This window comes from Artibeus jamaicensis, unplaced genomic scaffold (assembly GCF_021234435.1).
Source record: "Artibeus jamaicensis isolate MK-2021 breed Jamaican fruit bat unplaced genomic scaffold, CSHL_Jam_final contig_233, whole genome shotgun sequence".
Lineage (NCBI taxonomy): Eukaryota > Metazoa > Chordata > Mammalia > Chiroptera > Phyllostomidae > Artibeus > Artibeus jamaicensis.
In genome coordinates, this window is record NW_026521486.1 from 67176264 (window position 1) to 67187089 (window position 10826).

At 37.2% G+C, this 10826-nt stretch overlaps 1 protein-coding gene across 2 annotated transcripts in view; it reads left to right on the forward strand.

Annotated features, from left to right (window-relative positions):
- Nucleotides 1–6215, forward strand: part of TBC1D15 (TBC1 domain family member 15) — a 76047-nt gene extending 69832 nt beyond the window's left edge. For both annotated transcript variants that reach the window (XM_037161169.2, XM_037161170.2), the window contains 3 exons: nucleotides 2381–2497; nucleotides 3013–3099; nucleotides 3817–6215. In XM_037161169.2, the coding sequence (XP_037017064.1) occupies nucleotides 2381–2497; nucleotides 3013–3099; nucleotides 3817–4038 (426 nt within the window). In that variant the 3' untranslated portion in view covers nucleotides 4039–6215. The remainder of the gene's footprint in view (nucleotides 1–2380; nucleotides 2498–3012; nucleotides 3100–3816) is intronic.
- The last annotated feature ends 4611 nt before the right edge of the window (nucleotides 6216–10826 follow it).

The following is a 10826-nucleotide window of genomic DNA, read 5'->3' on the forward strand; positions in this document are numbered from 1 at the left end:
AATATTGATTATGGAAAACATCTATTCTGTAGACTATAAATGGATTGTAGTAGTCTAACTGAAATTTCTAAAGCAAGTATGTTCAAAATTCTGCTAGTTTGTTATCTCTTCCTTAAAAATTAATAATCTTGCCTTGGCTGGCGTAGCACAGTGGATTGAGTGCCAGCCTACAAACCAAAGGGTCACTGGTTCGATTCCCAGTCAGGGCACATGCCTGGGTTGCAGTATGGGTCCCCAGTGGGGTTCACGTGAGAAGTAACCACACATTGATGTTTTTCTGCTCCTCTTTCTCCCTCCCTTCCCCTCTCTTTAATAAATAAATAAAATTATTAAAAATTAAAATTACTGATCTTGAACTGAGTATCTGGTCTTTGGAGCCTTTTTCTGGAAACCATAATTCTTATCAGAGATTTGGGGCCATTTGGTTGCCTAGAACCAGTTCTCTAGACCATTTGCATCTGTTCTTTCCTAGGGAGACTTGCCCCATTCTGGTATTGATTGTGTAGAGTTTGACAGGTCAGTCCGTTGAAGTGGCACTTTATTTGTTTGTAGTGTCAGGTATTGGGATAGAGCTGATGTGTGTTTTGCTTTGTAGAAGAAATTTAAGTTAGAGCAAGATAGAATAATATAGCATACCTACTATCATCCGTATTTAACATTTTGCCATATTTATGTCTTTTTTTCTTTCTTATCCCCAAGAAAAAATACTGAATCATCAGTAACTTCTTTAATCACCACCCAAGTCCCATTTCCCTCTCCTCGAATCTAGGGGATATTCAAGATCATGTTTTTGGTGTGTATACTTTCATTCCATGTGGTATCCAGGACGATTCGATGAAAACCAGAAAATCATTATTTTCTTTACAAATATCTGCTAATATCAAAATAGAATATTGGTGTAATGACTGGTAGCTATGTTTTCTTTATAAAAATAAGAGATTACAGAAATTTTCCCAAGGAAAGGATAGGGAAGAGAATTCATTTGGATAAATAGATTCATATGCAGTAGAAACAACCCCAGTGTCCTCTGAGGCTTTTATGGCTGGAAATTGTTTCCTATACTTACGGTAACTATGTTATCCCTGGAGGAGTGTGTGTGCTGAAGGATCATCGCTTCCTCTGTTTGATAGTAGGTAACATCCACATGTTACAGTCCTTGAAATGGAAAGATAATTTTATACTCTACATTTTCCAGATGAGGAAACAAGAGTTTAACGGAAAACTCACATGTTTTTTACCTGGAATTTTTTTAAGTTTATAGATTTTTGTCAAATCAGTAACTTTTTTAAAAGGATGAATTGAGAAAATTATTACCATATAACTAGAATAATTCCATTATCTGTGTTTCCCAGTTGGAGGTTAATTAAATTTCATTTAAACATTTAAAAATTGGGTTAGTCTGAAAATTATACAACTTTATTTACTCCTGATAAGAGAAAGTAAAAACGTTTCATTCAGGCTTTAACACTGTGGTTATGTGGGTCCAGCAGTTGGTTAGTCTGTCAACCAGGAAAAAGTTGAGGCCTTCAATTTGGAGGCTTTGCTTAGTTAGAAGAAGTGCAGCTGTTGATCAGACATTTCATGCATTTGGGTATAAATTTTGGGTAGTTGGTTCACATTTTATCATAATCAGGGATACTCTGACTTTTCTAATACGAGGTTTAGGCTTGGACCTGTGTGGCTTAGTTGTTTGGGCATCATCCCGCAAAGCAAAGGGTTGCTGGTTTGACTCCTTTTTGGGGCTCATGCCTGGGTGCAGGTTTGGTCCCTGGTTGGGGCTTGTACGAGTGGTAACCAGTGGGTGTTTCTCTCTCACATCGATGATACTCTTCCTCTCTTTCTCTCGCTCTCTTCCCCTTGCCCTAAAGAAATAATTAAATAAGAAAGTAAATATAAAATGATGTTTAAAAGTATAGAGTTACCTCTGGGTGATTTTTATTCTATGTACTATGTAACTGAATCTTTTTTTATTTATAGGATTTAGCTTTCTTCTTCTTTTTAAAGGACTGAGGGTGATTTAAAAGTGAGAAAATTGAAAGTTTAGAAAAATATTGAAAATGCCTCTAACCCTGACATCTTAAACTTAACCTCATTGCTGTGGTTCCTTAATTAATGGCATTTATCATATTGGTTAGAGTCAGTGATTTGTTTATTGTAGTTACCCGAAGAGCCGCATTTGGAATTCATCACATTCATGCATTGTTAAGCTTGACATTAGTTACTTCGTAGGTAACCTCATTTGCTAACTAGAAAACCGGTGGATCTACCAATCTAGTCAACTTCTGCTTTGCATAGAAGTCATTTAGAGTTCAACATTGTGTATATGAGGAAAATATTGTAGAATTCACATATTTTAATAGTTGATTTTTTTGTTTTATAGGTAATGTGGACTGAACTACCATGTAAAAATTTCCATCTTCTTCTCTGTTGTGCTATTCTGGAATCTGAAAAGCAGCAAATAATGGAAAAGCGTTATGGCTTTAATGAAATACTTAAGGTTATTATTCCTTTAATTTAGACTTTAATAACTTAGCTCTTTTGTCTGTTTGGTTGTACTGATACACAGAACATTTTCTGGGAGCATTATTGAGTCCCTCGAGTAATAACTTCAGCTGTGTCAGTAGCAGTACGAGGCCTGACTGAGAACGGCAGCTCACCAAATACACGTTGGCCACTTGGTTTTCCCTGGCTCATTAGGGAAAAAAATTCAACAAATGCTTTATATGCAGTTTAGTTTTCTAAAGAAATTGTATTTTGCTTATAACTTTGAGATGGTAGACTTGAGATAGCTGCTAGATTTAATGTTCCTTAAGCTTATTTTTTAGCTTTAAAACATGAAGCGATCTAAGAGGGGCTAAGGAAAGATATATTGAATTTTCTGTTTATTTGTAGTATGGGAATATTTTTATTTTAAGGATTTTATTTGCAGTGAAATATAACAATAAATTATATAGTAGAACATAATAGTGCTTTTAATTTTGATTATCATTTAACTTTATTGATTCATTTTAGCATATCAATGAATTATCCATGAAAATTGATGTGGAAGATATACTATGCAAGGCAGAAGCAATTTCTCTACAGATGGTAAAATGCAAGGTATACATACAGTATTTTAAATAACTGCAAGATTTTTTGTGTGTTTTTGGTGGTTTGAGGTCAGGAAAGAATTTTTCTTAGAAGTAATATAAATGGCAGCTTTAGCAAGTTGAAGGCAGACACAAAGTATTGGCTAGCATTTTGTTTATCATAGATTTATAGCACATAATTGAAAAGTTGATTAATTATGCTAGGCACAATGGCAAAAGTAATGAAAACATTTCTGTAACCATGAGGCTGTGGAATTTAACTAAGCAATGGTCTTTGTGTCATTTGTTCATGGTTCCAAATACTTACTTTGGTTCAGTTTTATAAACACTTATTTGGTAGCTATTCTGTTCAAAACATGTCAGTAATACCTTCTTATTTTTAAGGAACCTTTGTTTATTGAGGGGAAAGGACTCTGTAAGTAAGACATTGTAAAAATAATTAGAACTAAATAAATGCTAAATATTAGTAAACTATATGTTTGTAGGAGTGGTAGGGGGGTGGAGAGTAATACATTCAAAATAGAAGATCAGGGAATGACTTAGTGAAAAAAGTGGTTAGGATTTCATTTGGAGTGGAGAAGGAAGGTTTGAGAGTGTAGTAACAATTACACTGTTAGAACAAATGTTTGGATTCTGGAGTCAGTATAGTCTGCATTAGAAGTGTTGCTTTGTGGTTAATTTCCTTCTGTAGTGAGTAATGGTTCTGTGTTTGATATTTCATATTCAGGAATTGCCACAAGCAGTTTGTGAGATCCTGGGGCTTCAGAGCAATGAAGTCACAACTCCAGATTCGGACATCGGCGAAGACGAGAATGTTGGCGGGGCTAGTTGCCCCCCGTCTGCATTTCAGAGCACCTCCTTGCCTGCGCGTGCTGCCAGTGGAGCCAGAGATGACAGCCCCCCACAGATCCCAGTTACCCCCAGTGTTAGCAGATTAACACCTGCATGATCCTTCTTATTGTTTAATTTTTGAAGAGACACTTGGTGGCAACTTTTTTCCTGTACTTGAAAGATGGAAATTTAAAATCTTGGTAATGATCATGCTTTAAAGTTTATGGGAAGAAAGTGTACTGATGTTATTGCATTAAAGCTTTACAAAGATTTACACTAATTATTTTTGTAGTTACTTCTACCAAATAGCCTTTCTTTTTCAATAACATTCCTTAGTATTTTTATAGCCGAGTACATTTTATTTTCTTGCTGGTGAACTGGAATTGGATAAATATTACAAGTGGATGAGTTGGAAATTATGCACTTTGAAAACATTCACTTTGTTTACTCAAAGTTTAGTGGGTTTGGATTTGATTAAATGAAATGGTAAGCCTTGCTATGGCATCCTAAGCGGAGAAGTAGATTGCTACCCAGTAACAAAATAAAAGAATCTGTTTTTCTCCATTGTTTACAACAGTACTCAGCTTAAATATTTATGCTGGTTGAATGTGGTTTAAATTGGACATTTTCATCAATGCAATTTAATGTGTAAAGAGCTGTTTCAACCATAGTAAGCGGATTGGCAGTGTATTTTTTACATTGAACTTCTCTTGTATGTAAAGACTGTGTAAGTACTTATTTATGAGTATAAGGAAGGACAGGCATATTTTCTTTAACTGAATAAACTTGACTATTGATTTATATAACCTGATTTGACAAAATTAATACATAGCTTCAATATAAGATCTTTTTCGAAACTATTTTCTTATCTAAGCATTTATTTCATGAAACTACATTCAACCCTTTACATGGCGTAATTTTGAAATTGCTTGTATCCTCACTTTACTAATAATGTTTATTATCTTTCCTAATAATGTATTAACTAATCAGGTCTTTAAATTTTTATAAAATACTCTGCAAAATGCTTGTCAAAAAACTCAGTATACTCTATCATAAGTCTCAAGACAGTGTTCTTTTGTATATGAACAAAACTGTTGTTTTTACCATGCAGTGTTGCATGATTTTAAGTTATGTGGAATTAGCGTAACTGATTCCATTTTAATTGTAACTTGTTAATTCCTGTACATATCATTAAAATAAATTTGCAATTAAAGTAGTGTTTTCAGTTAAATTATACTTAGATATAATCTGCTAGTTCTTCATTAGGAGAAAATAAATTCAAGATGGGTCCAGTAAATTTCATATTTTTATATGATTAAAACAGTTGTTTGAATGAGTTGTGGAAAGGGGAAAGAAAAATTACTCCTTTTATAACTGAAAAAAAAAATTCACCGGCATGAAATTGGGCATAGTATTGCCACGTAGGACAGAATTATGTGACACAGTAAAGCAACTTCCTACAATTGATGTTAATAATATAAAATGTGACGCAGTTCTAATGGTCTAATAGATACATCTCCCCCCCAGAAAGCTAGGGAACCAAATGAAATTTTTTTCCTTCTTAGGCATTGACTGACAGTCATGGCAGTAGAACCGTTAGATGTTGGTTTTTAATATCATATGTATTATCTTTCATCAGTTAATAATGAGTAAGCTTATTCAGAAGAAAGAAGTAAACTGATCAAAAACTCAGCGTCTCCAGCCTTTCATTTCCTGCCATTCAGGAAATTGCTTAGAACATCTTGATGTCCTCCTTGTTCGTCGTAGACAGGGGCATTTTGGACGCCTGTTCCCACTACATAATGTGGTACCTACTTCAGAGCTTTAAAAAATCTTAATATAGTTAATAAGTTGAACTTCTGTCAAGTTTTATTATAAAACTACTTTGAAACATTTTTACTGAACCGCCTGAATTTATATGTAGCACATTTTTGATATGGAAGTGATAATACAGTGCTAGATATTTTTTATTAAAGTATAGTCAACATTCAAAATGTTATTAGTTTCAGGAGCACAACATAGTGATCTAACATTTATATACCTTACAAAATGATCTCAATAAGTCTAGTACCCACCTGTCACTGTACAAAGTTACTATGATCTTATAGACTATGTTTTCCATGCTATGCATTACCTCCCTGTGACTTACAACTGCAAGTTTTTTCCTCTTACACCCCTTCACCTTTGTGGCCTTTCCCTCCATCCCCCTCCCCTCTGGCAATCATCAGTTTGTTCTCTATGAGTCTGTTTTGTTTTTTATATTCCACATGTTAAGTAAAATCATACTGTATTTGTCCTTCATTGTCTGACTTACTTCACATAGTATAACACCTTTTGGATTCACCTTTGTTGTCACAAATGACAAGATTTCATTGTTTTTTATGGCTAATATTCCATTTGTGTGTGTGTGTATATATATATGATTATATATATTTACATATATACAATACATCTTTATTTGCAAATCTATCAGTGGACACCTAGGTTACTTCCATATCTTAGCTGTTGCAAATAATGCTGCATCGAACACAGGCATGCATGCATCTTTTTGAATTAATGTTACTGTTTTCTTTGGACAGATACCTAGAAGGGACATTGCTGGGTCATCTGGTAGGCTTAGTTTTAATTTTTTGAGGATCCTCTGTACTGTTCTTCAAAATGGCTGCACCAGTCTGCAATTCCACCAGCAGTGTATGAGGGTCCCCCTTTCTCCACATGCTTGCCAACTTTTGTTATTTGTTTTGTTTGAAAATAGTGGATCTGACAGGTGTTAGGTGGTATCTTACTGTGGTGTTGATTTGCATTTCCCTGACGATTGGTAATGTCCAGCATCTTTTCACGTGTCTGTTGGCCATCTGTGTGTCCTTGAGAGAAATGACTGTTCAGATCTTCTGTCCATTTTTTTAATTGGACTTTTTTTTGGATGTTGAATTGTGTGAGTTTTCCATATATTTTGGGTATTAACTCCTTATCAGACATGTCATTAGCAAATACCTTCTTCCATTTGGTAGGTTGTGTTTTTCTTTTGTTGATGGTTTCTTTCACCCCGCAAAAGATTTTAGTTTGATGTAATTCTGTTTATTTTTGCTTTTGTTGTCCTTGCCTGAAGAGAATGCTAGTAGATAAAGTCTTAATCGGAGTCCACAAAATCAATCCAGTTAGCAAATACTGTGTAAACTTGACCTATTGAGATTGCTGAAATAGGTAGTTCGGCTAACTTTGTTAGTCTCACTTTTTAAAGATTGTTTTCCAGTTTTCACAAGATGCATATTTTACATGTTATACCTTAATATAACATGTAAAATATATGAGGTATTGTGTGAGATTTAAAGTTGTTAAAAATGCAAGTAATGTTGAATTTGACTAAAAAGGCTTTTCATTTCTGATACGAGTCTTTAGAAAACTTGTTTTGCATTTAAGAACATCCCTATTTTGTTTGTTTCCTGTGTCCAGGATTCCTCATCTCTGTATGCTAGGAACTTGAATCGTGATGATGTCTGAAGGTTTTTAAGTAAGGAAAATATTCTTTGGGGATAGATAGTGATTTTTGCTGAACTTGATATTCCAAAGGTTTTTATGGATGCCAAGTAGTTCTTATGGGAAATTCATGTAATTATGCCCATTATTAAATATTGTTTGTGTAAAGTAACTCAAAATGGTTATTGAAGAACCTAGTATTTCACGTGACTTGTGTGCAACTATGTAACAAGGTAACATCTTTGTATCTCGAATTCCTTTATTTGAGGTTTTGGGCAGATATGTGAACCTCTTACCATATTTGAAGTCTTGTGTGTATACATGCGTGTTTGGGAGGGAAGAGCACATCATTTCTTAAGAGTCTCTGATATTCCTTAAAATAGAGAATCATTGTTACAAATTATGAATGTGAGAATATTAATGAAAATATCTTCAGAGGGCTCATTACCAAATTCTTGGTCTGTATTATCAAAATTCATGTCCACATTTATACTTCAGACTATGGAATCTCAATCTTTGGAAGTCGGGTCAAGGAATCTGCATTTTAACAGGCATCCAAGTGGTTCTGAGCCTCCTGAAATTAGAGAACTAGCATATATATTTTATCTCCTTAGGTTAACGTTGTGACTGTGGTCAGGTACACAAGTCCCTACATTTTAAAAAAGTGGTTTCTTGATTTTGACGTGGAGGTGTCCACCCTGTGGCCCAGGGTGGCCGTGCATGCAGCTCAGCACAGAATTGGCGATTGACTTAAAACACGAGATTTGTGTGTGTGATTACATGTTGCAATGTGTTTAATGTGCAGCCCACGGCAACTCTTCTTCCAGTGTGGCCCAGAGACACCAAAAGGTAGGACACCCCTATAAGGTGTATTTGTCCTAATTCTGGTTAATATTTTTGGTAAAAAATGATGCCAGTCATCTTAGCACATTATTTTATGTGGATTCCCCTCACATTTTGAAGATGAACTTTCAATGTCACTTCTAAACATGAAATGATTTAATTTGAGTGAGTCTGAAAAGTTTCCTTCAGTACCTCATGTCATTACTGAGTACTAAAATATCCGCTTTTAATGTGGATATACTGCTGTTTGAACAGTGTAATGTTTGGCCTATTCTCCCCTGGGGTCCTTATAACGTGGGGATTTTCATTTGCAGATTTTTGAGGATTGTCTGATTACAAATCTTTTTTTGCAGTGTTTTGTAATTAGACTCCTTTCTTTCAGGCTATCCATCTTGCCATAGAGAAAAACAGCGTATTGCCCTTAGATACAAAGGTGGGGTTGGTTAGGGCGGTTAAACCGGGCACACTTGTCTACTCTTTATGAATATCCACAGCACTGTTAGAGCCTCTGGGAAATTATACTCTTTGTGAAGTCACTGTAACCAAAAAAAATTGGTAAGGCCTCCAGTCAAGATGGCACAGGTAAACACAGCTCACTTCTTCACACACCCACGTCAAAATTACAACTAAAATGTGGAACAGCCATCACTCAGCCATCAGAAACTGAGTTGAATGCAAGTCTGACAACTATGGAATTAGAGAAACCACATCCATCCCAACTGGGAGGTGGGGAGGAGATGTGGACTGGGCTGGTCCCACATCCATGTGTACTGGGGAAAAACTCGGGAGCCATATTTTGGCAGTACAGAGTCCCAGCAGCACAGCAGGTGCCCCAACGCAAAGGTTGGTTCCAGTGCCATGAACATAAATCCCTATAACTTCTGGTGGCAAAACCAGCAGGTATTGAGTCAGCATCCCAAGCAGTTCCTCATAAAGAACCCGCACAGAAACTTAAACTCACTCTGAGCTCTGGCACCAGTGACAGGGAGAAAGTGAAGTGTCTGGGGTCAAGGGGAGCTGACAGACAGCTTTCTCCCAGACAGAGAGGCGGAGGCTGTTGTTCCTTTTCTGAACCTTACCCCCATACAGCCACAGAGCCAGTTGGCCAGTTGGCCATATCTGAGGTTCCATCAACCTGGCTAACACTGTTTGATCCTGGAGATCCCCTGTGTGCTGCAACCTTTCAAGGCCAGACAGGTTCCAGGATTCAGGAAGATGGAAGAAAAGTTGCGGAGCTGTGGGTAGACCTTTCATCCAGGGTGGACAATCCATACACACTGTAAACCGCATGTTCCCCAGTGGGAAGCCCCTACCTCCCTTATATACTAAATGCAAACAAAGCCAACAGGGAGCCAAAATATTGTGTAACAGCATGACTTTGTGCATGCAGACCCACTCAGTAGTATGGGAACACAGTTTATCATACCCACACTCAAGGCTATGAGCATACAGCTTATTTTAGTTCCTTAGACATCTGGGTGAGGGAGCCAGACTTGACTTTGTTTACCCTACATCCTGTGGCTCCTGAGACTCTCTGGAAACCCCCTGGGACTCCTTCACACCCAACTAATGGACCTACCCAAGTTGTGAACAGACACTTTTCCATATGAATGGCTGGTCTTGGCTCATGCTTCACAACTTCCTAAATTCTGTCAAATAAGGAACAGCCGGCCTCAGTGATCCCTAAGCCCCTGTACCTGTTGCTAAGTGGCCCCAGGCAGAGCACTAGCAACAGCCAGCCTAGATTCACAGCTTGGCTTTTCATGGGAATTTCTAAGCCCAGATCACACAGCAGCCATCTCAGGTTGCTTTATAGCTCAAGCAGGGTGGCCTGGGCAAAACGTAGGTGGAGGCTGACCTTGGCCTACACCAACTGGGAAACCCCAGGGCCTGAGCACCCAGTAGACAGCCAGACTCTGTTGGAGCACCACTTCCCTGCCCCTGCACAGCTGATCCTCCACAGAGGACAGAGGTTGATGGTCAGTGGTTGCAGTCAGTCCTTGTAGCTGGCTGGCTTCCCATTGACTTTCTGACAGCAATCACACCTCAACTATAAGAGGAGGATGGAGTCAGCCCACATGAAAGGTGCACCTCGAATACCTAGCTTGGCTGTTAGGCTGTGTCACTGGATCCTACAGGACACCTACAATGTTAGGCTACACTACCAAGACAGGTAGCTCTATCTGTCTACCTAATACATAAAAAAGATGGGGGCTGCCAAAGTGAGGAGACAAAGAAACATGACCTAAGTGAAAGATCAAAACTCCAGAAAAATAACTATACAAAGCAGAGATAAGCAATCTATCAGATTCAGAGTCGAAAACACTGGTCATAAGGATGCTCAAGGAACTTAGTGAGGACCTCAACACCACGAAGACTCAGTCAGAAATGAAGGGTTCACTAATTGAGATGAAGAACAACTTAAGGAGAAACAACAGTAGAGTAGATGAAGCTGAGAATCGAATCAATAATTTGGAACATAAGAAAAAAAGCAGCACAACAAGAAGAAAAAAGAATCCAAAAAAATGAGGATAGTGTAAGCAGCCTCTTGGACAACTTCAAGCATTCCATCATTTGCATTATAGA